The sequence below is a fragment of the Dipodomys spectabilis genome, unplaced genomic scaffold, assembly GCF_019054845.1.
Source record: "Dipodomys spectabilis isolate Male_0828 unplaced genomic scaffold, ASM1905484v1 ptg000230l, whole genome shotgun sequence".
NCBI lineage: Eukaryota > Metazoa > Chordata > Mammalia > Rodentia > Heteromyidae > Dipodomys > Dipodomys spectabilis.
The window spans coordinates 201,276-229,058 of record NW_024870907.1 but is presented as its reverse complement, the minus strand read 5'-3'; the positions used below and the strand labels follow the sequence as shown (position 1 = coordinate 229,058).

General features: G+C 52.5%; 1 protein-coding gene across 1 annotated transcript; it reads right to left on the bottom strand.

The window, feature by feature from the left end:
- On the bottom strand, positions 1-27,604 carry Tab1 (TGF-beta activated kinase 1 (MAP3K7) binding protein 1). The gene is made up of 11 exons (XM_042697936.1): positions 27,525-27,604; positions 12,040-12,176; positions 11,599-11,752; positions 10,620-10,706; positions 10,064-10,202; positions 9,112-9,225; positions 8,634-8,745; positions 6,713-6,857; positions 4,741-4,963; positions 3,155-3,317; positions 1-1,509 (listed from the first exon to the last, which is right to left on the bottom strand). The coding sequence occupies exons 1-11, from the start codon at positions 27,555-27,557 to the stop codon at positions 1,302-1,304; spliced, it is 1,515 nt and encodes a 504-aa protein (XP_042553870.1). The 5' UTR covers positions 27,558-27,604; the 3' UTR covers positions 1-1,301.
- Between the last annotated feature and the right edge of the window lie 179 nt (positions 27,605-27,783).

Below are 27,783 nucleotides of genomic sequence, written 5' to 3'. Positions count from 1 at the left end.
TGGCGGAGAACACCACGTGCTTCCTTATTGCATTAACAACAAACATGATTCCATTTCTAGAGTAAGAGCACCAGGCATTCCCCAGACATTCCTGAGACAGTCCCATGTTCCCAAAATCTGCGGGCCAGCAGAGATGGCTTCCCAGGGGAGGGCAGCCAGGGCGGGTGGCTGTCATCCCCGTTTTCTCTCTGCTTCTTCGGTGGCAGTGTCCCCAGTACTGTGTGGGGCAGGCTCTGCTGCAGGGACTCAGACTCCTGGCCAGAGCGGGCAGGGGGCTCTGGAACTGGCCTTTGGCTTTACAGACAGCAAGGACAACACTGTGGCCTGACTGCCTGCGGCTGTGCCCTCACTGTGGGGCTGGGGGCTGGGGGGAAGGGAGGGCAGCACCTGTGAACCACACGCCACACCAAGGCCACAGGCTAGAGCTCTGGACAAGGGCAGGCAGCGGCCGCTGCCTCCTCTGTGGACCCCACCAAGGCGGAGCCTGCCAGTGATCTAGCTCAGGGCCTGGCTGGCCCGTCCCTCCCTCCCTATTTGGAAATATCATGCACACCCCTAAAGCCTTGTCTTCCTGGGCTTTGCTCTGGCCAGGACTCCAAGGATCCTCTTCCCTCACAGCCACTGCCCAGTCTTTTCTCTCAGCCAGGCCCCCAGCCCAGACTGTCACCTCTGGCTGCCATCCAGAAGCAGTCCAACCTCACCCTCAGCCGCTCGATACTGGGGCTCCCCAGCAGCAGCACGGAGGATGCAGCGCGGGGCCGGCAGAAGAGCGGCTGGGGAGGCAGCTCACCTCCTGCGCCCCTGGGGACGCCCAGCCACCGGCGCTCTGTTCTGGCGGCTCCAGCCTCGTGCTTCTTCAGCCACACCTAAGCTGCTCCTGTGGCCATCCCAGGGACACGGGGACCGCAAGCCGAGAGGCGGGGGACACGGTCAGAGACGAAGGGTACTAGTGGTGTCCAGGGGCTATTCTGGGGGTGGCCTCGAGCAAGCATTCCATCTGGCCGGAGGCACCGTGGGTCCGCAAGACCCCGTCCCACTGTGTCGCCACAGCGCCTATGCTTGGACCCTGCTCTGAGGGACAGCTATGGTCCTGGCTGGGGCTGCCCAGCGAACCCAGCCACCAGCCTATGTGGTGGCCAGGTGCACACCCGCCACAAAGTTTGTACCCGTGAGCTCCACAGCCTGCAGTGCCGTGGGCCAGAGCCTGGTGCACGACGTGGAGGTGTCCACTGGCCCCCAGCACAAGGCCGTCCCCACGCACCCCACGCGTGGACCGGCGAGGCTGCGCTCCTTGCCCAGGCCTATGGCGCTGTCGTCACGCTCTGCTCACCATGGTCCACACTCCAGAGGCGGTAAAACTCAGCAAAGTCCACGTAGGGCTCCACTCGGCCATCCTCGCCTGGTGGGAGCGAGTGGGCGGGCCGGGAGCGGAAGAGGCCCCCGTCGGAGCTGGAGCTGCTGCTCTGCGTGTGTGTATTGGTGGACTGCAGGGTCAGGGTCGGGCTCTGGCTGCAGAAGGAGGGAAGGGAGTCAGCGGGACAACTGAGGCAGGGCACTTTAGCTCCCAGCCTGCAGACAGAGCCCCAACCTCCGGTGGGCCGCAGGCCTGCCTATCAAAGATGGCCATAAGAGCCAACCAGATGTTCTGAGGGACACCAAAACTGTCAAATGCATTCCTTTTCTGTTTTGGTTTTCAGAGACAGGGTCTCGCTATATTGTCTGGTGGCCATGAGCTCAGGATCCTCCTGCTTCAGCCTGAGTGCTGGGATTGCAGGCAGGTGTCATTATGCCAAGCCTTCAAGAGTATTTCAGGGGGCTGGGAAGGTGGCTCAGTGGTAGAGCGCTTGCCTTGCATGCACGAGGCCCTGGGTTCGATTCCTCAGCACCATATAAGCAAAAAGAAAAAGCCAGAAGTGGCGCTGTGGCTCAAGTGGTAGAATGTTAGCCTTGAGCTGAAGAGCTGAGGGACAGCGCCCAGGCCCAGAGTTCAGGCCCACAACTGGACCCCCGCCCCCCCCCCCCCAAAAAAAAAAAAAAAGAGTATTTCAGCACTGGCTATATACAGCTCTTTAAGCTGACAGAGGGTAAATGGAAGACTCACATGGCGTCAGGGCTGAGCAGCCATGCATGGTGACCTTCCTCTGTTAGGGAAAGTTCTACTGAGGCTCTGAGCCACTCCAATCTCAGCCTTGGAGCACAGGCAGGCAGGACCCCTATTCCAGGAAACTTTCTGCCTCTTATAGACTGGGTGCACAACAGCTGCTGCCTGCCAGTTCCCAGCACGCACAGCACCAGCTCAGGCTGGCCCGCATGGGACCTAACTGGGGAGGGCAGAGGCCTTGGAGGCCCAGGGAGTGAGGCGGAGGATGCTAGCTCCTCCGTGGGCCACAGTGATCAGCTGTGTGGACGCAGCTGGTGGCTTCCTGGGGTGGGGGTGGGGCGAGGAGAGGACAGGCTGACCCCGTTCAAGGATTGCTCGAGCTGCCCGCAGCTCTGGGACTCCCGGCTGCCTGGCAGACTCTTCCTGCCACAATGTTAACAGCAGATCTTGTGGGCAGAAGGCAGGCCCGGGGCAGGCCGAGGCAAACAAGGCCCTTCTAATTGGCCACATCCTGCCTGCTCCATCCTGATGGGCTGGGTGTGGGATCTGTTACCCCTGCAGGGCTGTAATATGGAAACCAGATCCCTTCCCGCCCCCCAAGGGGTGCTGGCAACAGACCTGTCCCACAGGTCTATAGGGAGGGGCCGCTCCTGCCCAACCCCATCCCCACTTCACGAATGACCCCTCCCCCTAAACTAGACAAACCTTTCAAAGCTGAAACCCGCATGGACCCTTGGGGGAGCAGTGGTGGGAGAAGCAGGGCAGGGGCAATGGTCCCCGGCAGCCCCAGAGGTCCCAACACAGAGTCCATGGAGAGGTCTAGCCTAGGCTACACACTCCCACATGGGAGAAAAGAACAAGAGAACCTGCACAAAGCAAGGTCCACAGCAAGGATGTGGCCTGACCCAGTGGATGGTGGACTGTCCCCTCCAGCCCTCCTGGGCCACCCAGGTCCAGCTTTACCAGCAACCATCTATGCTGCCCCGGGAGGGGGGGGAGGGGCGGGGCTGGAAAGGTCCAGCACGGCGGGCACAGGGCAGCGCCTTGGCTTACTTGGTGAGGGTGGGAGTGGCTTCATCCAGGGTGGAAGCGCTGTGGGCCCCGTTGACCATTTGGCCTTGGGACGGCATGACGAGGGACAGGGTGACACTGGTCTTGCTGGTGCTCTGGGCACTGGAGTAGGGCACGGACACGGGGTACACACGGCCCCCTGCAGCTGTGGGAGGAAGACAGCGGTGGGTAGGAGGAGGGGGTGGGAAGAGGAAAGAGGCACAGGGACATTGCTTCTCTGGGCTGAGGGGTTGTAGACTGGGAGGCTCCCCGAGTCCCCAAGGGGCCCTGGATCCAGGGAGCAGCGCAGGAGCAGAGCCCTCCCTTCAGTACGGAAGCTGTGCTGAGGCAGGGTGGGTAACGGCCCAGCTTCCCCTGACGGCTTAGTCCACAGAAGTCTGCTCCTTGCTGAGGCTAACCCAATAAAAATACGGCTGCAATAAAAAGCCAGAGAAATGCCAGCAACCCTGGGGTCTGGTGGAACACACCCAGCCACTAAGTTCAAGTTCTAAGATTTGCTTCTTTAAAAAAGGAAAGGGGGGGGGGGGCTGGGAAGGTGGCTCAATGGTAGAGCACTTGCTTTGCATATATGAGGCCCTGGGTTCGATTCCTCAGCACCCCATAAGCAAAAGCAAAAAGCTGGAAGTGGCGCTGTGGCTCAAGTGGTAAAGCGTTAGCCTTGAGCTGAAGAGCTGAGGGACAGCTCCCAGGCCCAGAGTTCAGGCCCCATGACCGGACCCAAAAAAAAAAAAAAAAAGGGAAAGGAGGGGCTGAGAATGTGGCTTAGTGGTAGCGCGCTTGCCTAGCATGCATGAAGCCCTGGGTTTGATTCCTCAGTACCACATACACAGAAAAAGTCTGAAGTGGTACTGTGGCTCAAGTGGTAGAGTGCTAGCCTTGAGCAAAAAGAAGCTCAGGGACAGTGCCCAGGCCCTGAATTCAAGTCCCAGGACTGACCAAAAAAAAAAAAAAGAGAGAGCAGAGGGGAGAGGGTGAGAGAGAGAAAGAGGGAGTGAGGAGACAGAGATAGAAAGAAAGGAAAGAAAGAGAAAAAAAGAGGAGAAAGTAAGAAAGTAAAGTACTGCTAGGCACCTGGCTCATTCCTGTAATCCTATCAACTCAGCTCAGAAGGCTGAGATCTGAGGATCATAGTTCAAAGCCAGCCCAGGCAGGAAAGTCCATGAGACTCTTAGCTCCAATTAAACACCAGGAAACTGGAAGTGGTGCTGTGGCTCAAAGGGCTAAAGCACTAGCATTGAGCCAAAGAACTTAGGGACAGTACTCAGGCTCTGAGTTCAAGCCCCATGACTGGCAAAAAAAAAAGAAAAAGAAAAGAAAAAATAAAGTATGTGCCCAGTCCACTGTGGCCAGAGCCAGGCCTCGGGGCCTGATCATCTGTCTGTGACTTGTGGCCTGCACTGTGTACTCATGTGGCAGATCTTCAAAAGATGGCAGGGAAGTGCTACCATTCTCATTATACAGACAGCGCAGAGTTGGCAAACCAAAGCGTCAGGTCAGAACCACTCAAAGCTGGGCCTCCTGCTTCACAGATGCCAAGCAGTGAGGCTACCACTTTGTGGCTCACCCACCTGGGGCTGGGGTGGGTGTGGGCTGGCTCATCTCTCCCAGTGGGTAGCCGAAGTTCCTCACCAACAAGGTCATGTCTTCGTGCCGTGGGCAGAACTTGGCACGCTCCCCCCCACTGGCAAAGGTGTCACCATGGATACGCTTCACCCGGTCCACCACGGCCTGGGCCACTGCATCCAGAGAGGTCTGCTTGGCAAACTCAGTGTCAATCATTGCGGCGATCTCCTGGGGGTGGAACCAAGGAGCTGGTGAGAAGTGAGGAGTGGCCTTGGGAAGGGGGACCCATAATCCCAGGGTCCTGTTGATTTAGGGGGTCACAAACCCAGCAGGTGAAGGAAGTCCCTACCAGCCAACATGTAATCTGAGCTTTTCAAGACCTTTAGGATAATCTTTCTGGAACTTTCAAGTTAGAAAAGTTGGCTTCCATATCTCTAAATGGATCACTTCCCTGGGTTAATACAAGAGTTACATAGTGCACGAATCTGAGCAGTCTGTAGACTGCTAAGAAGGGCCATGTGAATGGCCAGCATCAAGCATTCCTTCTCACACAAACTTGCTGAAGGCTACAACATGCAAGGTATTGTCAGAACCTGAGAATGCAGAATGAAGACATCATGTTCTAGAACCTGGGAGATGCCACTGGATACGTGGCACCAAAGAAAGAAAGAAAGAAAAAAAGAAAACCACAGTTCTTTACGCGAGGACTGGCTACGGCTCGTAGAGGCAGAGGGCAGAGACAGGTGAGGGGAAGGGACCGGACGGGGAGCCAGGCTCAGCTCCACCGTCCCACCGTGACCTCAGACAGAACCCTGGGAGCTGAGCCCCACCCGAGTTCCCTGCTTTAGTAAGCCACTGGTCCTTCTGTGCCACAAAGTTGCTGGGATGAATAAGAAAACGGTGAAAACCCTTGAACACAGGGAATCGGGAGATAGCTACACTTTCTTTGTTGAAGAGGATGAATTAGAGTTGGGCACAGTGGCTCATGTCTGTAATTCCAGCTGCTTGGGAGGAAGAAATAATAAGACTGAGGGTAGTTGGGCTCAGGCCCGTAATCCTAGCTACTCGGGAGGCTGAGATCTGAGGATCATGGTTCAAAGCCAACCCCAGGCAGGAAAGTTCATAAGACTCTTATCTCCAATGAATCACCAGAAAACCGGAAGTGGCACTGTGGCTCAAGTGGTAGAGTGCTCACGTTGAACTGAAGAGCTCAGGGACAGCACCCAGGCCCAGAGTTCAAGCCCCATGACTGACAAGAAAAAAAAGACTGAAGGTAGATGTCAGCCTGGACAAAAATACAAAATCCTATCTAAACACAAACTAAAGGCAAAATAACGTGGGCTCAAGTGCAGAACACTTGCTCAGCAAATGCAAGGCCCAGAGTTCAATCCCCAGTGCTGCCCAGAAAGGAAAAAGAGATGATCAGAGGCAGGCATGGCAGCGCACACCTGTGTTCCCAGCACATGACTTTGAGACCAGCCTGGAAGTCATACTTCAGTGACGACTGCTCGCCACCTGTGCGCCACGTTGTGCGAGAAACATGTCTTTTCTCCCTGACTCAACAGCTCCATTTCCTGTGCCTGACCTCAGCACAGTCCCCATGGGAGCATGGCCTTCCCCACTGCACAGGCCTCCACAGGAGCACAGCCCTCCTCGCTGCAGAGGTGAGGGACTCTGCCGCTCACTGAAGAGAGGCCTCCTGAGGCTGCGGCAGGGAGGCCTGATACCTGAGCCCAGCTCTGTGCAGCAGGCTGCAGCCCTTCCTGGGCTCTCCCCCTCAGCCCAGAACAATCTGAGTGGAGTCTCTCCCTCTCCCTCCTCCTCAGCACTTGTGCTGAACAGTGAAATGAGTACTGCTTTGGGCAGGAGCAATGTCTTCAGAGCTCTGAGCTTTTCCTTCCCCACCTCTGACCTCTGGAAAGATGTCTGACAGCTTGTGAGGAGAGCGCCTGGCCACCTGTGCAGTGTGTGGCTCACCTGGTTGGCCTGGCCAGGCCCATGGGCTGCCTCCAGGGCCTTGTAGAGTCCTTCGGACATCAGCACCAGGAAGCCGGTCACCCCGTCCAGTGGCTGTGCACCGTGGATCTCTGGCTCAGCGATGATAGGTTTGGACTTGGCAGCACTGTGGGAGAGGGGAGGGAGGGCTTGGTGTGGACAGACCACCAGGTGGAGGCTGCTTCTGCTGGGGGGAGAAGCTACACCCAGAATGTACAATAAAACACTGACTTGGTAAGTGGAAAAGAAAGAGAAAATCAGAGCAGACCTGAGGGCAGTGTTGGAATAAAAAAAGGGCCAGGAGAGCTGGTGTGCTCTGGGGTTCAGATGGCCAAGGTCAAATATCAGACTCCAGCCTTGTTTGGTGTCTCCTGTCTATAGAGCCTGGCAGGGCAGGGCAGGGCAGAACAGCAAGAGAGGAGGCCATGGAAAAGCCCACTCCTCTCTGAAGGTGGTAAAGTGCTTGCTGAGGAATCAAGCCAAGCAAACCCACAGCCCTGAGTTCAAACCCGACTGTCAAAAAAAAAAAAAAGCAAGCAAGCCCACTCACAGGTGTCTATACAGCTCAAGCCACAAATAGACCATGTGCAGAGACGCCATTTGCTAACCTGCAAATCTGGAGCACATGTACATGGGCCCGAGGACAATCCTGACACAACACTCAGAGGACAAAGTGGACACATGCCGAGGGCTGGGCTGTCCAGGCCCACCAGGTGCTGGAATCCCAGAGGCTGCACTCAGGTGCAGGTGTGCAGGTGTGTGAGGGGCATCGCTTGTGTGAACAGAGGGGGACGTGACCTTAGCTCCGGCCTCCGAGCTGCACACAGGAAGTATGGACCTGAGTACATCACTCAGACTGTAATAAGGTAGTTAAGGAAGAAAGGTAAGGGGGCACACTCCTGGGAGTGTGTACAGGGTGTTTCTGTGGGTATTTCAGGGGGCTGCTGTCATCCTTAGCTCCCAGAAAACACCCAGAGGCACCTGTGTGCACGTTCGCATGTGCAGACACACATGAGAAACTGGCGGCCTCAGCAGGGTCTCCTGCGTTGCACGGATGGAAGACTTGCCGTCACTGCCCTGCCCTGAGCCCTTCACACACAGGCCTTCAACAGAGCAAAGAAAACCCTATAAATTAATGACAAAGGTTCCAAACTGCATAAATCCTGGGAGGCGCAGGTGAGGAGGTCTGGCCCTTGCTGACGGGGTCTTTGGTGAGGTTCCTACGGCCCTGCCACATAAAAGCTGTGGCTGGCATCACCCAAGTGCCAGTGTTTCCTACACAGGTTAGCCAGCCATGAAGGACACATGCTCCAAATTCAGGCTGCCTGAGGTCAAGTCCTGCGTTGGTCCATCACCAGGCCTATCACCAGGCAGGCTACCTGATGTCTCCATGCCTCAGTTTCCACTCAGGAACATATCTGAGGGTCTGAGCAAGTGGAGAACAGAAGGCTGTGTGTAAGGAGCGGTGTAGGCTGGCTGCAACAAAGGCTCAGCAGGTCTGTCACTGCCACGAGCTGGGTATCACCACAGAGGGCAGCGTCCCCGCAGGAAGGCAGGTCACTCATCTCACACCTCTGCATGCCTCTGGCCGCGGGCAGCAGTAACCAACAGGCTGGTGGTCTTCCCATACCTATACACGCCAGCTCTTCATGCAACCTCCTGCTTGCTCTGCCAGGTCCTGTGACACTGCTGCTTGCCCTGGCTTTGGCCCAGCTTCCTTCTTGACCCCTTGCCAGCCTAGCACCATGGGACCCAACTCCTTGCCTGCTCACCCAGGCCCCACTGCATACCTGCTAACCTGGGGGGAGGAAAAGTGTCTCCCTGAGCCTCAATAACCCCTCCCTCTGCGGCCTGAGATCAGCTTCTGGCCCCAGCCTCTGTGGGCTGCTGGCTGGCCACCCACCTGAGCAGGTCTATGTCAGTGTAGCCATATTTGACCTTGTAATCCCCGATGCGCCTGGTGCTCTCCTGCCCACAGATGACCCCCACCTGCTTGATCTTTCCTGCGTCCAAACCTACCAGGGAGAGACAGAACAGGCATTCCTGTAGAACCATCCCTGGTTCATGACAAATTTAGGAAAAAAAAAGAGAGAGAGAGCGAGAGAGTGAAAGAGAGAGAGAGTGAAACATGCCAGGTCAACAAGGAGGAGGAAAGGGAGGTAACAGCAGGGTGACATGGTGAGCAGCTACCCAGCACCCCAGTGTCCTAAGAACATCCCCTTCCCCAGGCCACGCCCACTCCATGCACCCCAGGCAGACTGGCCACAGACTGAAGCACCCAGCCCTTCCACCCCTCTCCCTGGCCAGCAAAGGAGAGCGCATGAGGGGTGCAGGGGTCAGTCCCCTCACACTGACCCCCCAGCCCGGCATCCTCTGCTCACCCAGCTGGGAAAGGCGGAAGAGCTCATCCTCGTTCTCTGTGGTATGGTCCATGTTCAGCTGGGTCACCTGCAACCCATCCGCTGTGGACTTGCACAGGAGTGCCCGGTTCGTGCCTGCAGCACAGTTTGAGCAGCTAGGCAAAGACTATGCAGGAGGAGGCGGAGGCCCCTGGGAGAGGAGGGGACCCCTGAGAGAAGGGGGGAGGGCAGGCTTCTCACACAGGCTGCAGGAAAGGCCAAGGCTAGACCAGGGGTGACCTACCAGTTGGGGGTCATTGGTGACAATCACAGGATCATGCATGTACTAAGAGTACTAGGGTAGAGGTATCTCTACTCTGGAGGTGACCGCACCACAATGTCTAGGGTTTGCTTCACAAAAATTTGGGGATGAAGGGCAATAGATGGAATAGAACCAGCTACAAGGTAGCTGGATTGGATGGGACATGGTGGTCCACTAAGTACTAATTTCGTTTTGGTTTGAAAGTTGCTGTCTAACAAATTGCTAAGGAATGGAGGAAGACAGAGGGGTGCATAAGAGGTCTCTGCAGTCCCCACAGTAGGAACCTGCATGCTCTACATTCTTTTCTGCTTCCCAGACAGCCCCTCCTTTTCCCATTAGTCAGATGCTCAGTTCTCCCAGCTCACTGCTGGGGGATGCTGACTGGGTATTCGCACCACATAACCTCTTCTGGAGGCCACTTCAGAGCCAGACTGTGGCTCACCCTAGGCTACAAGCCAGTTAGTGGCAGAGTGAGGCCAAAAGCCAGGATGCCTGCTCCATCCAGGCCATCCTCCTTCTTGATGGTGTGGCTGGAATGAGGGCATATGTCCAGTGGCTGCAGGACACTCTGCATCTGAGGTTCTGTGTCTAGAATGCAGCCCACTAGAGAGGGCTCCAAGCCCAGTCTCCCCCCTCCTCCCCTCCCCGGGCCTGGGACAGTGGGCGGCTCACCAACGTTGGCCACGTAGAGCCTGTTGTTGAGAAGAACTGCCACGACGGCCATGGCGCCTCCTGAGATCTCCCTCTCCAGCACCTTGAGTCTCTCCAGTATCTTCTGATATTGAGGAGGCAGCTGGTGCTGGGGCACACCCTGCATCCATCAACAGAGGGGTCAGGCAGGCAGGTGCTCCAGATGGGAGTAGGGATGTGAAGGCCCAGAGGACAGACAGATGGCCGTGGCATGGCCAGGATGAAGGCCTGCTCAGGAAAGCCCACAAGCCCTAACACAGGGGCAGCCTGAAGCTGCTGGCAAGTGATGAGGCTGCAGCCTGGGACCACAGGACTGGAAAGGCCTGACCTCCCTCCCATCACTGAAAGCTAAAGCTGAGCCTCAGGGAAAGCTGTCCCATGCACAGCAGGCCACAGGAGCCTCTCAAGCACAGGCCCATTGGCTCCCACGATTCCTTGGCTCTGCTGGGTCCATGCTTGGTGAGTGACCATGGCAGGTGAGCTGGCTTCCGGCAGAGCTAGGCCGTGACATCTGGGCCCATGCAGGTGGGGAGGTTACCTCTGGTAGCTGGGATTGGAGGCTCGCCTTCTCAGCCAGCGCATCATCGATGGACTCCAGGAAGCTCCTCTCCACCACATCGAAGGCCTGCAGGACACAAGACGAGGCCAAGGCCGGCTCAGCCACCGGTCACCTCACATTGGAATGCCCTGGGAGAGCGCGGCAGGTCACTGCCTCCACAGCCGTGCTCATGGGACCCAGTGCCACACCCATCAGCTCTGGGGCTTCTTGCACATCAGGGGCAGAGGTACTGCTCAGGCAGCACCCAAAGGGACTTAAGAGCCCAGAGCAGAGCCTGGGCTTGGCATCAGAGTGGCTCAGCCCCAAGCAGGCAGCCCTCGGCTCAGCACTGGCTCTGGGCAGTGCTAGGTCAATGGAGCACAGTGGTCTCTTCCTGAAGGCTTCTGTCAAGCCCTGCCAGGTCCTGCTTTACCATGATGCTGACCCCTTCTCCAAGGTGTGGGTACTCAAGTCACTGCACAGAAGCCCAGAGTCCCAAGAGGACAAGAAAAGGCCGGGCCATCTTCATGGGCTTGGAAATGGAGACACAGGAGGAAAACTCCAACATGACAGCGGGCAGCGAGGCTGCTGGCCAGCAAGAACACAGCTGGGAGTTGGGGAGGGGAGCTCCTTCCTGGCCATATGCAGCAGCTAGAGGCTGCACCTGACTCACTCAGATGAGGGGGCTGCTCTGAAGACCCTGGTCTCTACCAGGCCTCCCTCCCTCTGCAGCAGCATCTCCTCCAGAGCCAGACTGCCAGCCCTACAGGACCGCTACTCCATGCAAGGCCTTCAGCTCCTAGGGATGGATGAGGGCGCTCCTGTACCAGGGGCTACCCCCAGATCTGCTCCTCAGCAGGGGGAAAGAAGCTAGTGGGTTGTGGACCAACCCTAGGTACATTCATAGCGACAAGGCCCAGGGCCCAGGTGGGTTGTCACGCAAGTCAGCTGGGTGACAGCAGCTACCTGGAGCTCCTACCTGCAGCAGCACCCGCCGCACGTCGGCCTCGGTATGCTCAGCATTGAGCTGGCCCAGCAGGAGCTCTGCCGATAGCCGCTGGGCCACAAAGTTGGTCACCCGGTTGCCATCGTAGCCGTTGAAGACGCCATACAGGAAGCAATTGTTCTCACTCCTGGTAGAGGGAGGGTGAAAGGAGACCTAACACCAGGACCTTGGATGGGGAAGAAAGGAACTGGGGGAGACTAAAGACAAAGACTTCAGCTCCCCACATAGGTCCCCTACTTTGGCTATTATTTCATGGTGCCCACGACCTTCTGCCTTCCCTCTTCCCCATGCCCCGAGCAGGCCCTCCACAAGATGGGGAAGGTACCACAGCAGAGGCTGGCTGCCAAGGGCCACATTTAGGGCAAGCCCCACACCCAATGGTGTCTTGCTTGCAAACCTCCACTACAGGCATACCTGAACTTGAGCCAGTTGTCCTCCAGAGGGTGACTTTCGATGCCCTTGCCATCGGAGGAGTAGCTACGGTTGGAAGCTGAGCCAACGCCAGAGAGGTGGCAAGGCGGCAGGTCATCTGTCCAGCTTGCCTGCTGCTCCTGGGGCGGGGAGAACGCCAGGAAACCATGAAGTGCCACCTCCCTCCCCCACTCACCTGAACCAAAGGGTTCTATTCCTTTCTGAAAGCAACGATCCTTGTACAAAGAAATACCTGCAGAAGGCTTTCCTGTCTTTATGGACAATCTACAAATGGTTCCTGGGGACCCCCTCTCCCCCTAAAAATCAGGGTTCCAACACGTGGTTTCCAGGATGGATCTGGGTTGTGAAACACAAGCAAAACACAAATGAAGCAAAGCCCTTGCGGGAAGTTTTTTGCACGCACTCCTCACAGAGGTTCTGTCACAAGCGAGGTAGGCCTGGGACACTGTTTGCAGTTCGCAGTCTGCCCACAGAGCATCAGACCAGGCGCAGCCAGGGGTGTCTGCATCATAAATAGCTCCCTTCATGGTTTCAGGAGGATGGTTAGGACAAAGTCTTGAGAAACTGCACCTTGCAAGCTGGTCTCCATCTCTCCCTGGCACTGGGCCTTCCCATCTCCCCTGCTACGTACTTCCCAGTGACGCTTGCGGCCTGGTGGGCACCTGCTTGGTCCCACACATGGACACTCAAGTTTCTCCTTGCCTACAAACCTAAGAGTTCTCTGGGCCTCAAGAGCTTCATCTCTCCTGCCTGCCTTCATCTGACTCCTGCTCTTTCTCAAATCAGGCTGCCAAGCACCATCACTGTGGCATCTCAAACACATAAGCAGCATACACTTGAGTAGGCCCCGACATACTGACTGAATTTACTAAGTGTTCCTGAGCACCTGCATTTGCCTCACCACGGTCTGACTGCAGCAAGGCCCAGGCCGGGCCCACCCTCCCTCACCTGAGCACTGGGCCTGCTCATGAGGAAGTCAGGGTTCCACTGTACAGCTACAGTAGATTCAATGGTTGGGAGAATCAAAGTCCAATTTCAAAGCCACTCGTTAAAATGTGTATGGAAAGCTTTATTGAAGTCTTAAATGAACACCACTATTGTGCACAATTTCTTACAAATTACCAGTAATGGTCTAAGAATAAAAAAAAAAAAAAAAAAGCATGTGAAAACCGCTGCTGCAGGCTTCTACAAGCAGACATGATAAAAATGTGGCCAACTTCATTTTGTTACTTTATATATACTGCCAGGGAGTTGCTTTCTGGATTGTTTTTCCATTTTATTGCTTTTATGCTGTATTTATCTATTTTAGCACCTTCCTTATGGAGCACTTCTGTGGGGTGTGGGAGTCTAGTTTATTTTTAAAATAGCACATTGTGGAGGGGAGGGGCCTGGCTGTGAACACACTGGAGAAGCTGGGAGTCCTGCCACACTTGGGATGTGGTGTGCCCACAACCCTAAACACTCCCTCCTGATGCCATTCTGAAGTCCTCACTACCCAGCTCCTGGCACCCGCCCCCCAGCTCGTCACATGTGTGACAAAAGGCAGGTTCTTTTACTCAGGATTGTCCCCCTGAGATTCCCCCGCACTGCGGCACACGCACCAGTAGCTGGTCCCTTCCGGCTGCAGAGCAGGTCTCTGTTCTACTGCACAGACCTGCACAGCCCACTTGTCAGTTCATCCAGGAAGACATTCTAGTTGTTTCAGGGGTGTGGTAATTATTAAGAGAGCTGAGCTAGACAAGCACTGGTGGCTCCCACCTGTAATCCTAGCTACTCCTGAGGCTGAGATCTGAGGATAGTGGTTCAAAGCGAAAAGTGAAAAGTCGTTTTTCTTTTTTGCCAGTCCTGGGGCTTGAACTCAGGGCCTGAGCACTGTCCCTAAGCCTTTCTGTGCTCAATGCTAGTGCTCTACCACTTGAGCCACAGAGCCACTTCTGGTTTTTTTCTGTTTATATGGTACTGAGGAATTGAATACAGGGTTTCATGCATCCTAAGCAAGCACTTTATCACTAAGCTACATTCCCAGCCCTGAAAATTAGACTCTTATCTCCAATTAACTAGCAAAAAGCTGGAAGTAGAGCTGTGGCTCCTCAAGTTGTAAAGCATTATTCTTGAACAAAAGAGCTAAGGGATAGTGCTCAGGCCCTGAGTTCAAGCCCCAGCACTAGTGTGTAAACATACACACACAGGCAGGGCTTGCAAACACTCGTGTAGGTTTTTGCTGGTATATAACTTCTCATTTCTCTAAGGTAACTACCTTGGGGAGGGACTGCAAATGGATGATGTCCATTCATGAGAAACCAACTGGCACAGACAGTTTTCCAGAGTGGCTGAAACATGAGCATCTCCACCATCCCCGCACAGGAGTTCTGGAGGCTGGTGCCTTCCCCACCCAGCAGCAACTAGACTGTTTAGAACTCTAAGGGAAATGCTTTATTTCACTTCAACTTCCATTTCCCTAATCATGCTGAGCATCTTCTTGTGCATTTATCTGCACACAGGTCTGGTGTATGCCCCTTTTTAATTGGAATATTTTCTTTTTGGTGCCAGTCTTGGGGCTTGAACTCAGGACCTGGGTGCTGTGTGTTGCGTTTTAGTGCTCCAAGCTAGTGCTCTGCCACTTGAGCCAAAGTTCTACTCCTAGCTTTTTGCTGGTTAACTGAAGATAAGAGTCTCAAGGATGGGGCTGGGGGAAGGTGGCTCAGTGGTAGAGCGCTTGTCTCGCATGCATGAGGCCCTGGGTTCGATTCCTCAGCACCACATAAGCAAAAAGAAAAAAGCCGGAAGTGGCACTGTGGCTCAAGTGGTAGAGCGCTAGCCTTGAGCTGAAGAGCTGAGGGACAGCACCCAGGCCCAGAGTTCAGGCCCCATGACCAGACCACCCCTCTCCAAAAAAAAAAAAAAAAGGGTCTCAAGGATTTTCCCTGTACAAGATGGCTTTGACCCTCAATCCTAAAATCTCAACCTCCCAAGTAGCTAGGATTACAGACATAAATCACTGGTACCCACTTTGGGATTTTCCTTTACCTTTTTCCCCCTCTTGGGGTTTGAACTCAGGGCCTGTCCCTGAGCTCTTCTGCTCAAGGCGAGCACTCTACCACTTTGAGCCACAGCTCTATTTCTGGTTTTCTGGTGGCTAATTGGAGAAAAGAGTCTCATCATAGACTTCTCTGCCTGGGCTAGCCTTTGAACATGATCCTCAGATCTCAGCCTCCTGAATAGTTAGGATTACAAGTGTGAGCCACCAGCACTCAGCTGAACTTTTGAGTTCTTAGAACTCTACATGTTTTGGATAAAATCCTTGATAGCTATGCAATCTGTAAATATTTACCCAAGTCTGTAGCTTGCCTTGATGCTCACGTAGTGGTATCCTATGTAGTGCCACATTTTTGGTGTTCTTTTGTTTTGATGCTGACATGGGGGCTTGAACTTATGGCCTCATGCTCTAACTTGACTTCTTTTTTTTTTTTTCCAATCAAGCCTAGCCCTTTACCACTGAGCCACATTTCATTTTCCAGCTTTTTGGTGGCTAATTAGTGACTAATTAGCATAAGAATCTCAAACTTTCTGGCTTTGAACCTTGGTCCTCAGATCTTAGCCTTCTGTAGCTAGGATTACAGGTGCCACCGGTACCTGGTTAGGTTTTTGGTGTTGATGATGTCATTTTACCGATCCTTTCCTTCCATCGTTCCTGCTCCTGGAGCCATGACAAGCCAGCTGCAGGTCACAAAGACCTTTGGTTTCCTTCTAAAAATTTTATAGTTTCACATTTTTATCTTTCTATCTCTGGTCCAGTTTGAATTGATTTTGGTCAAAGGTAGGAAGTTTGTTTGTTTTTTTTTTCGGTCAGTCGTGGGGCTTAAACTCCGGGCCTGGGCGCTGTCCCTGCACTCTTCAGTTCAAGGCAAGTGCTCTACCTCTTGAGCCACAGCACCACTTCCAGTTTTCTAGTGGTTTTTATTGGAGATCAGAGTCTCACGGACTTTTCTGCCTAGGCTGGCTTTGAACCCTGATCCTCAGATCTCAGCCTCCTAAGTAGCTAGGATTACAGGCGTGAGCCACCAGCACCCAGAAAAGGTAGGAAGTTGTGGTATTTTTTTCCCTAAATGCAGATGTCCAATTGTGTGAACACCATCTGGTGAAAAGATTACCCTTTCCCCATCAAATTGCTATTGAATCTTTGTTAAAATTTAACTAGCCACGTTATGGAGGGTATTTCTGGACTTGGTTTTATTTGGCTGAATTATGTATCTATCTCTCCACCAATATCACATTTTATTACTTTAGTTTTATTACTGTAGTTTTATAGTAAGTTTTAAAACCAACAGTGTGATTCCTCTAACTTTATTCTTTTCCAAAATTGTTTTGGCTCTTCTAGTTGCTTTGATTTCCTATATGGATTAGAATCAATCATTCTGTATTTACAAGAAAGAATGAAAGAAAGAACAGAAGGAAGAAAGGAGGAAAGAAGGGAAGGAAGGAAGCAAGCAAAAAGGAAGGAAGTCTTGTTGGGAGCTGGGTATGGTGGACACACCTGTAAAACCAATACTGGAGAGGCTGAAGCAAAAGGATAGTAAGTTAAGTTCAAATCTAGCTTAGGCTAAACAGTGAAACTGTCTCAAAAAAGAAAAAGTAAATAAAACAAGGTTAATCATTGGTGACTCCTGACTATTATTTATTTGTGTGGGGGGGGGGGGGGGGTGGGTGCTGGGACTTGAACTCAAGGCCTGGGTGCTGTTCCTTGGCTTTTTCACTCAAGGCTAGGACTTTATCACTTGAGTCACATCTCTAATTCCATCTTTTTTTTTTTTTTTTTTTGGTCCGGTCGTGGGGCCTGAACTCTGGGCCTGGGCGCTGTCCCTCAGCTCTTCAGCTCAAGGCTAGTGCTCTACCACTTGAGCCACAGTGCCACTTCTGGCTTTTTTCTTTTTGCTTATGTGGTGCTGAGGAATGGAACCCAGGGCCTCCTGCATGCAAGGCAAGCGCTCTACCACTGACCCACCTTCCCAGCCCTCTAATTCCATCTTTTATGCTGGTTAGAGATAAGAATCTCAGGGACTTTTCCTGCTTGGGCAGGCTTCAAATGGTGATCCTCACATCTCAGCCTCCTGAATAACCAGGATTACAAGAATGAGCCACTGGCCGGGGGGCGCTGGTGGCTCACGCCTGTAATCCTAGCTACTCAGGAGGCTGAGATCTGAGAATCGCGGTTCAAAGCCAGCCCGGGCAGAAGAAACCGTGAGACTCCTATCTCCAATAAACCACCAGAAAACCGGAAGTGGCGCTGTAGCTCAAGTGGTAGAGCGCTCGCCTTGAGCTGAAGAGCTGAGGGACAGCGCCCAGGCCCAGAGTTCAAGCCCCACGGCCGACAAAAACAAAAAAAAAAAGAATGAGCCACTGGTGCCTGCTCTAATTCTTCCTTCCTTCCTTCCTTCCTTTCTTTCTCCCTTTCTTTTTCTTGGGGGGGGGGGGGGGCTGGTTGTGGAGCTTGAACTCTGGGCCTGGGGGCTGTCCCTGAGCTCTGTTGCTCAAAGCTGGCATTCTACCACTTTGAGCCACAGTGCCACTTCTGGCTTTCTGATTGTTAACTGGACATAAGAGTCTCACGAGCTGGGTGCTGGTGACTCACATCTATAATCCTAGCTACTCACGAGGTTGAGATCTGAGCATCACTGTTCAAAGCCAGCTGGGCAGAAAAGCAGAGAAGTCCCTGTGAGACACTTATCTCCAATTAACTACTCAAAAGCTGGAACTAGAGCTATTGTTCAAAGTGGTAGAGCACTAGCCTTGAGCATAAGAGCTAAGGGACAGCACCAGGTCCTGAGTTCAAGCCCCATGACTGGTAAAAGAAAAAGTCTCATGGACTTTCCTGCCAGGGCTGACTTTGAACCATGATCCTCAGATATCTGCCTCCTGAGTAGCTGGGATTAAAGGTGTGAGCCATCAGCACCTGGCTCCAATACTTATTCACTTATTCTCATTCTCATTCTCTCTCTCTCTCTCTCCCAGTCCTGGCCTGGACATGTCCCTGAGCTTCTTTTTGCTCAAGAGTAGTACTCTACCGCTTGAGCCATAGCACCACTTCCAGCTTTTTCTGTTTACGTGGTGCTGAGGAATTGAACCCAGGGCTTTATGCATGCTAGGCAAACATTCTACCACTAAGCTACATTCTCAGTCTTTCAAAACTTTTTTTTTGTCGGTCATGGTGCCTGAACTCTGGACCTGGGCACTGTCCCTCAGCTCTTCGGCTCAAGGCTAGTACTCTACCACTTGAGCCACAGCGCCACTTCTGGCTTTTTCTGCTTATGTGCTACTGAGGAATCAAACCCAGGGTGGGCCTTATATATGCAAGGCAAGTACTCTACCACTGAGCCACCTTCCCTGCCCTTCAATATTTCTTAAATTTAAATGTATACTTTAGTGAGTTGCAATTCCAGCATATTACTCAGTGTGAAGCACAAGGGAAGAAACATTTCCACTAAGAACACTACAAAGCTGCCTACTCTCCATTATTTAATATTATGGAAGTGTGAGCACAGGCAATTAAGACAGAGGAAAAAAATGATAGGACAGCAAATGGAAAAAAAGGTAAAGCATGGTATACCTGGAAACCCTAGAAAATTCATGATAAAATTAACTCAAACAATAAAAGGTATGGTGACACATGTCTATAATCCCAGCACTTGGGAGGCTGAGTCAGGAAGATTTTTTTTGGGTTACATGTGTGTTTATGTGTGTGTGTACTGGTTATGGGGCTTGAACTCATGACCTGGGTGCTATCTCTGAGTTTTTTTTTTTTGTCAGCCATGGGGCTTGAACTCTGGGCCTGGGCGCTGTCCCTCAGCTCTTCAGCTCAAGGCGAGCGTTCTACCACTTGAGCTACAGTGCCACTTCCGGTTTTCTGGTGGTTTATTGGAGATAGGAGTCTCACGGTCTCTCCTGCTCCGGCTGGCTTTGAACTGTGATCCTCAGATCTCAGCCTCCTGAGTAGCTAGGATTACATGCGTGAGCCACCAGCACCCGGCTCTCTGAGTCTTTTTTGCTTAAGGCTAGCACTATACCACTTGAGTCACAGCTCCATTTCCAGCTTTTTTGGTGCTTAATCAGAGAAAACAGTCTTACAGATTTCCCTGCCCAGACTGACTTTTAAGCCAAGTGCCTCAGATCTTAGCCTCCTGAGTAGTTAGGATTACAGGAGTGAATCACTGGCACCCAACCAGGAAGACTGTACTTTGAGGCCAGTTTGAGCTACAGAACGAATTCCAGGCAGCCTGGGCTATACTGGGAGACACTATCTCAAACCAACCAACCAACAAAAAGAAAAGCATTGGGTGTCAAGTCAGAAAATCAACACATGGAAACCAGTAGCCCTCTTAAGTAAAAGAAGGTGGCCTCCCTGGGAACATTCCTACTTGCTGCCAATGATAACAGGCAGCTTTTCTCCCCAGGGGGTCTTGCTCATCTGTATCCTCTACCACACTCCCCCGTAAGGTCTGGAAGCCTAAGGTCAGATTAGATCTTAATGCTTTCATCTTAGCCTTCCAGACTGTTGACACAGTTTTGAGTCTCGCCCTTTGATAAAGGAACAATCTCACTGAATTGTCCGCCCTGTACAGACAGAGCCTTCTGCACAGCATTCCAAATGACTTCTAAAACTGTGCCCAGAACAAAAGGTGCAGGAACCTAACCCACTTCTGGCAGGAGAAGTTCACACCAAACAGAGGAGGCAAGTAGCATCTTCTGCCCTCCTTGAAAACCCATATATTCTAGGGGTGTGGGAGAAAGTCTGCATCAGCAAGTGAGAGTGAGAGGACGGCCAGCCAGTCTGGGTGACTAACAGATCATAATGGAAGACTTTGACCCCAGAGGTAAATCACAGACAGGCACATATATGTAGATGCATGCTCTCTGCCGAGCAAAGTCCTGCTTGGCTTACAGTGGCACCCTGTAGACAGCAAGAAAACAAAGATAGAAGAAAAAACTCAGCCAGAGAACATATATTTAAAGCATGCACAGGAAGGCAAGACCTTCCTTTTTCTGTCTTTCTCTGTCCCCTCCACCCTTAAAGTCCCTGCTCAAATCTAGCTAGTACCAGAGGCTGGTTTCCCAAACCTCAATCAGCCATGGACGGTTGTCAATAAATTGCCCGCTTCTGGTTTATCTCTAAATTACCATATTTTTCTCTGAAATTACTTCATTTCCAAAGTAAAACTTTCCAATATTCTAAGTGGAAAACCAGTATGATTTGCCATGTCTAAAAGATAAAAACCAAAACAAGGCTACTCTATTTTAGTGGAACCTCCTGCCTGCCACAGACCGGGCTGGAGCCCTCTTTTTTTTTTTTTTTTTTTTTTGGTCGGCCGTGGGACTTGAACTCTGGGCCTGGGCGCTGTCCTTCAGCTCTTCAGCTCAAGGCGAGCGCTCTACCACTTGAGCTACAGCGCCACTTCCCCTCTTCTTTTTTTTGGTCGGTTTGTGGGGCTTGAACTCTGGGCTGGGCGCTGTCCCTCAACTCTTCAGCTCAAGACATGCACTCTACCACTTCAGCCATAGCGCCACTTCCGGTTTTCTGGTGGTTTATTGGCAATAAGAGTCTCATGAACTTTCCTGCCTGGGCTGGCTTTGAACCATGATTCTCAGATCTCAGCCTCCTGAGTAACTATGATTAAAGGTGTGAGCCACCAGTGCCTGGCTTGCTCACTGGTTTAAAGATGTTAGTTCCCATAATTCACTATGACTGGAGATAATGTTACAAGTTAATTAGCAGTGCATCGTTTTCTTAGTTGGAAAAAAAAAATACTAGCTGGGTGCCAGTGGCTTACACCTGTAATCCTAGCTACTCAGGAGGCTGAAATCTGAGGATCATGATTCAAAGCCAGCCCAGGCAGGAAAGTCCATGAGACTCTTATCTCCAATGAACCACGAGAAAAACTGGAAGTGGCTCTGTGGCTCAAGAGGTAGAGCGTTCGCCTTGAGCTGAAGAGCTAAGGGACAGCGCCCAGGCCCAGAATTCAAGCCCCACAACCGACAAAAGAAAAAAAGAAGAAAGACAAAAAAAATACTGTGTCTTATATCCTGTAACGCATGGTTTTCATGTGGTTTGGGTGCTGTTCAGTGGCAGGCCCGGCCTGGAGTGTGGTCCCCACGGCATCTCGGACAGATTCGGAGACAAGTGGCCAGACAATGGCCAGCTTCATTCCTCCCTGACTTCATCTCACATGGCCAGGGCTGGCAAGCTCCCACTCCTCTCCATCTCCACTAGGGATCAGACACACCAAGTAGCCACAGTGGCGTCTATGAACAAGTCTGCCAAGTCTCCTCCTTCCTCCACATTTCTGAACAATTTTTGGAAAGGTCACGGATTTGCGAGTCACACAAACCGCCCACCCCTCCGCCCCTGCGCTCACTGAGGCATACTTTCTCCCACATCCCCAAATGCCAGGCTCATGAGCTCAGGGGGCACAAGCCTTTGGAAAGCTGAGAAGGGGGTGTCTCACACTTGGCACCCTCAGTGTAGAGCCCCCTCCCCCCCCCGCCCGGCTCTCCACACACGCCTGTGTGCGCACGCACATGCAAACACAGGAACTGTGATTCCTCCCCGACTCAAAGAATTGCTAACAAAATCCAACAGAAATTAAGAAGGCTGCTTCCAAGGGCCTGCCTTAAGCTTGATTTGGTAAGGGGCTTTCCACCAGTCCTACTCTGGTAGGAAAAGCTTCCACGGAGATCCAACTGTGTTTGGTCCCCGGGGGCTTTGCCACACCTTGGGCCCTTTCATTTACACAGGAGGCTCAGTCTGTGCCACATCAACAGAGGTCATAGATGTCCCCACATGGACTCAGCTCAAAGCCCTGGGCAGCACAAGTGGACAAAGCCTGCTTCAGGCCACAGCTTGAATATCACATTATGGTATGAAAAGGCTGAGTGTTTTTGTAGTGAAAGAAACTGAATGCCTTGGGGACCAAAAGGAAGCTCTGACAGTGTGGATTTCTATGGGAAGATGGCTCAGGGTGGGACAGCAATTTCTTCTCTTAAAAAACCTCTGGCCACCTCCAAGCCACTGGGTGATCCACTTCAGAGTCAAGAACACTCTTGCTCTCCACCATGCCCTAAGGCTTCCAGCACAGGCTCCATGCTGTCATCACCAAGTTCCCCACTACCATTTGAATCCCTGGGGGCCACGGCAGCCCCTGGGCCTGAGAATTTTTTTTTTTTTTTGAAGTCGTAGGACCTGAACACTGGGCCTGGGCGCTGTCCCTCAGCTCTTCAGCTCAAGGCTAGCACTCTACCACCTGAGCCACAGCACCACTTCCAGCTTTTTCTGCTTATGTGGTGCTGGTTAATACAACCCAGGGCCTCATGCATGCAAGGCAAGCACTCTACCACCAAGCCACCTTCCCAACCCATGAGGAAATTTTTGCAATGGATGTTTTTATCTTATCAGGTATGTATGTGTGTATGTATATATATATGTGTGTACGTATGTATGTGTGTATGTGTGTGTGTACATTGTAGAGAAAAATATAGTTGAAATTGAGGGTTCATAAGTAAAATTATTCAGGATATACCTAATCTTAAAATATTAATTTCAAGGGGGGCTGGGAAGGTGGCTCAGTGGTAGAGCGCTTGCCTTGCATGCCTGAGGCCCTGGGTTCGATTTCTCAGCACCACATAAGCAAAAAAGAAAAAAGCCGGAAGTGGTGCTGTGGCTCAAGCGGTAGAGCACTACCCTTGAGCTGAAGAGCTGAGGGACAGCGCCCAGGCCCAGAGTTTAGGCCCCACGACCGGACCAAAAAAAAAAAAAAAAACAAATATTAATTTCAAGTCAGGCGCTGGTGGCTCATGATTGTAATCCTAGCTACTCAGGGGGCTGAGAGTTGAGGATCCAGGTTCGAAGTCAGAGGGGCAGAAAAGACTGAGACTTTTTTTTTCCTGTAAGACTGTTATCTCCAATTAATCACAGAAAAAGCCAGAAGGGACGCTGTGGCTCAAGTGGTAGAGTATTATCCTTGAGCAAAAAAGATGTTCAGCAGGGATAGCGCCCAGGCCCTGAATTCATCAAGACTGGCAACAAATATATAAAATAATTATTTCAAGTTGATTTTCTTTTTTTCTTTTTCTTTTATTGTTGATCATAGGACTTGAACTCAGCTCCACTTCCAATTTTCTGGTAATAAGAGTCTCATGGACTTTTCTGCCTGGGCTAGAATTGAACTGTGATCCTCACATCTCAGGCCCCTGAGTAGCTAGGATTACAGGTGTGAGCCACTGGTGGCTTCTTTTTATTTTTATTTTTATTTTTTTTTTTTGGTCCAGTAGTGGGGCCTGAACTCTGGGCCTGGGCGCTGTCCCTCAGCTCTTCAGCTCAAGGCTAGTGCTCTACCACTTGAGCCACAGCGCCACTTCCGGCTTTTTTCTTTTTGCTTATGTGGTGCTGAGGAATCGAACCCAGGGCCTCATGCATGCAAGGCAAGCGCTCTACCACTGAGCCACCTTCCCAGCCCTTCTTTTTATATTTTTGGAGACAGGGTCTTGCTGTATTGTTCATGTTGTCTTCAAACTCCTGGGCTCAAGCAATCCCCCAACTCAGCCTTCTGAGTGGCTAAGAATACAAACGTGTACCACCATCTCTGGCTAATCTCTTCTTTGTACTTAAAAACAATCCAGGCAAAATCAAACTCCAGGTAGGTCCTCCTTGCATGCAATAAACTCCTCTAGAGGCTGGGAATGTGGCTCAGTGGCAGAGTGATTGCCTAGCATGCATGAGGCCCTTGGTTCAATTCCTCAGTACCACATACACAGAAGTGGTACTGTGTGGCTCAAGTGGTAGAGTGCTAGCCTTGAGCAAAGGAAGCTCAAGAAAGAAAGAAAGAAAGAAAGGAAGGAAGAAAGGAAGGAAGGAAGGAAGGAAGGAAGGAAGGAAGGAAGGAAGGAAGGAAGGAAGGAAGGAAAGGAAAGAAAGGAAGGAAAGAAAAAAGAAAGAAAGAGGGGCTGGGAAGGTGGCTCAGTGGTAGAGCGCTTGCCTTGCATGCCTGAGGCCCTGGGTTCGATTCTTCAGCACCACATAAGAAAAAAGCCAGAAGTGGCGCTGTGGCTCAAGTGGTAGAGTGCTAGCCTTGAGCTGAAGAGTTGAGAGAGAGCGCCCAGGCCCAGAGTTCAGGCCCCACGACCGAACCCAAAGAAAGAAAGGAAGGAAGGAAGGAAGGAAGGAAGGAAGGAAGGAAGGAAGGAAGGAAGGACTCAGTGGTAGAGCACTTGCCTTGCAAGCCTAAGGCCCTGGGTTCGATTCCTCAGCACCACATAAGCAAAAAGAAAAAAAAGCCAGAAGTGGCGCTGTGGCTCAAGTGGTAGAGCGCTAGCCTTGAGCTGAAGAGTTGAGAGAGAGCGCCCAGGCCCAGAGTTCAGGCCCCACGACCGAACCCAAAAGAAAGAAAGGAAGGAAGGAAGGAAGGGAGGGAGGAAGGAAGGAGGAAAGAAAGAGAGAGAAGGAAAGAAAGAGAAAAAGGAAGGAAGGAAGGAAGGAAGGAAACTCCTCTTTCAGGGGCCCTTACTGTCAATGATGCCACTGTTGTTCAAACCCAGCCTTGGAGCTATCAGGCACTCCTCTGCCTTGAACCCCATATCCAACTCCAGCAAATCAGACCAGCTCTGCCTCCAAGTACAGCTGAACCCTCCTACTTCCCACCACTCCTCTCTCCCCCTGGCCAAGCCACTGTCCTCTCTCTTCAAGCCACTGTTCATTCACATCTAAGGACTTAGCAGGTGCCAGGCTTCCACTCTTGCTGCTCAAATCCAAGAAAGATCTTTCTCCAGTCACAAAGCAGACTGCATCGAGAAGCTTCGCATGACACAAAGGCTATTGCCAGCATCTACCAAGCCAATTCAAGGGCTGCAGCTCCCTTGGGCCATGGCTACTACTCTCCCCCAAGTATTCAACCACAGCCACAGTGGTCCTCCCTGGGGCTCCTGAAAAGGCAAAGCCTTTGTACACCTCTCCTCACACCCTTTCATGTCCCTTACTACACCTCCACAAACGTGGAGACAGAACCCCATTGAACCCAAGCTTCTGTGTGTGGCACACACTGCCTTATCAGAGGGAGACGGCTGGTTGTTTTTTGTTCAAAAGCTCTTTTCTCCAAAAGACCTTTTAAGGTTCCACACTCCCTGGCAAGGAAAGGGGAATTCCTCAGGACAATGATCCACTCCGCACTCTGCCAAGTAGCTCTAGAACCTCTTGAGTAATCCCAGCCCTTCCTTCCTTGCAAGCCCCTCTGCCTGGATCACTGGAGGCTGTTCATGGCCTGTGCTAGCAATACAGACATGGAACCCCACTTAGCTAACTTCAGCAGGTACCTATGTACTTGTGTAAGTATGTATGCATATCCTCCTGGAATGTTCCTCCTCTCCTCTGCCTGGAAAACCTGACTCTCTTTCAAGGATTGTGCAATTCTCTGCTGCCTGCCCAGGGCTCCTGATGCAGACCCACACAGACCTGGGAGTGTCTTACACACTATGCCAATGGCATAGGTGCCTTCTCCCAAGTTGGGCTATACACAGTGAGGGTGGCTACCCTGTCTCATTCATCCATGCACTCCCAGGCTGAGAAGCCAGAGTAGCAACCTCCACAACCATCTGCCGAACACAGGCATCTGAGCAGACTCAGGACAGCACCCTGCCTGGACTAGACACCATGATACCTTGTGAGCAAGGATGACCTGGTCTGTCTGATAGGGTGTGAGTGGAGTTGAGGAGGCTTGTATAGGCATCTCTGGAAGTCCCCTGATTTGCATCAAGATGCTATATGTCTGTCATTTTTAAGAGTCTAACATCACCCAAATTGGGGCAAGGCAAGCTTATTTTCTATCTGACCAGTCTCCTGGGCAGGGGGAGAAGGTGGCAGCTACCTTGCTCTGCATATTCCAGGTGACCACTCTTTCCATAGTAAGCTAACTCAACAGGCACCACTTACCAATTCTTCCCAGCATCCCTTTCCCTCAACACCACAGTCAAGCTAGTGTTTCCCAGATACTTTCTACAATGGGGACATTCATGCCCTTCCAGACCTTTCAGACCTCTCAACTCCCAGACTCTACACAATGCCTGCTTAGCCAGTGTGTTGATAGCTAATGTTTGTAATGCTAGCTATACTCAGGAGGCTGAGATCTGAGGATCGCAGTTCAAAGTCAGCCCAGGAAGACAAAGCCAAAAGACTTTTATGGCTCAAGTGGTAAGGCAGTACAATCCCCAGTACCAGTACCAGACACCCCCCCCCCCCCCACACACACACATACAAGTCTTCCTTAACACACAGCAGTGAAGGCTAACCTAATCCTATCATTCTGATGCCTCAAGACCAAGGCCAATGATCTCAGAAGACACAGGATCAAAGCTGGCTCACACCTATAATGCTAGCTACTTAGGAGGCTGAGGTCAGAGGATCATGGTCTGAAGCCAGTCTGGGCTTGAAAGTTTGTGAGACTCTTTTCTTTTCTTTTTGCCAGTCGTGGGGCCTGGACGCTGTCCCTCAGCTCTTCAGCTCAAGGCTAGTGCTCTATCACTTGAGCCACAGCGCCACTTCCAGCTTTTTTTTCTGCTTAGGTGGTGCTGAGGAATCGAACCCAAGGCCTCATGCATGCAAGGCAAGCGCTCTACCACTGAGCCACCTTCCCAGCCCAGCGAGACTCTTACCTCCACTAAAACTACCAGAAAGCTGGAAGTAGAGCTATGTAGTTGGAAGTGATAGGTCACTTGCCCTGAGCAGAAAAGCTAAGGGGCAGGGCCCAGGCCTAGAGTTCAAGCCCCAGGACCGGCAAAAAAAATAAATAATAATAATAATAATAAACACCAGAATCAAAGCCGGGCGGGGAGATGGAGAGGGGAGATGGGCGCAGTCTCACCCAGAGGCCTGGACTTCCAATGTCACCTTGCAGAGGGGCAGCTGAGACCAAGGGAGGCACAGTGAAGCTGGAACCCAAACCAAGGTCCCCACCACCTCTGCCAATCCTTCGGAACAGCCCACAGCTTAAGGGGAGCTCTGGAGTCAGACTGCCTGGGTGACCTGGCCTTCTGCGCCTCAGTTTCCTCATTTGTAAGAGTGACTACAGTATTATTTCCTGCGGCTACACTGAAATTAAAAGGCCCAATGAGAGGCGACCCGCAGAGAGGCCAGCGTGCAGCACGCGTCGCACGCGCGCGGGCCGCCCCGGCGGTCCCCGGGCTCGCGCCCCGGCGGGCTCCGCGGCCGCGCCCGCTTCCGGCTCGCGGACGCCCCCACCCAGCCGGACCCCGGCGCCTCGCGGGCGGCCGGGCGGCGGCGCGCATGCGCGGGGCCCAACCCCGCGCGGCTGCCGCGCGCTGCTCGCGCCCGGACCAGGGAAGCGAGGAGCGGGCGGAGGTCACGCTCCACCACCCGACAGTACACCGGGGCTCCCGACCCCCAAGCCCGGAGGGCCGGTCAGTCTCCTCACACTCTGCAGCAGGCTCCTCCTCTGCGCCGCCATCTTGGAGGACCCCCGCGGCGCTCCCGCCCCCACAGCGGAGCAACGAGAAGGACGGGTAGAGAGGCTGAAAGCGCCTTGGAGGACCAAAGTTCCAGGGAGCATGCGCACAGCGCCACCCGGGGGTGGGGGTGGGGGGCGCCTAGGGAGAGAGCATGCGCACAGCGCCACCGTGGAGGAAGTGTGCGCGCTGGTGCACTCTGAACTGTTGGTGTGCCCTCGCGGGTGT

Bases quoted from the DNA above. Each gene is read 5' to 3' on its own strand.
- Tab1 (XM_042697936.1), bottom strand. From the start codon at position 27,557: ATGGCGGCGCAGAGGAGGAGCCTGCTGCAGAGT. The intron at 12,177-27,524 runs GTGAGGAGACTG...TCCCCGCCCCAG, and splicing joins GGAGGAGCCTGCTGCAGAGT to GAGCAGCAGGCAAGCTGGAC. The intron at 10,707-11,598 runs GTAGGAGCTCCA...TGTGTCCTGCAG, and splicing joins TGCGGCGGGTGCTGCTGCAG to GCCTTCGATGTGGTGGAGAG.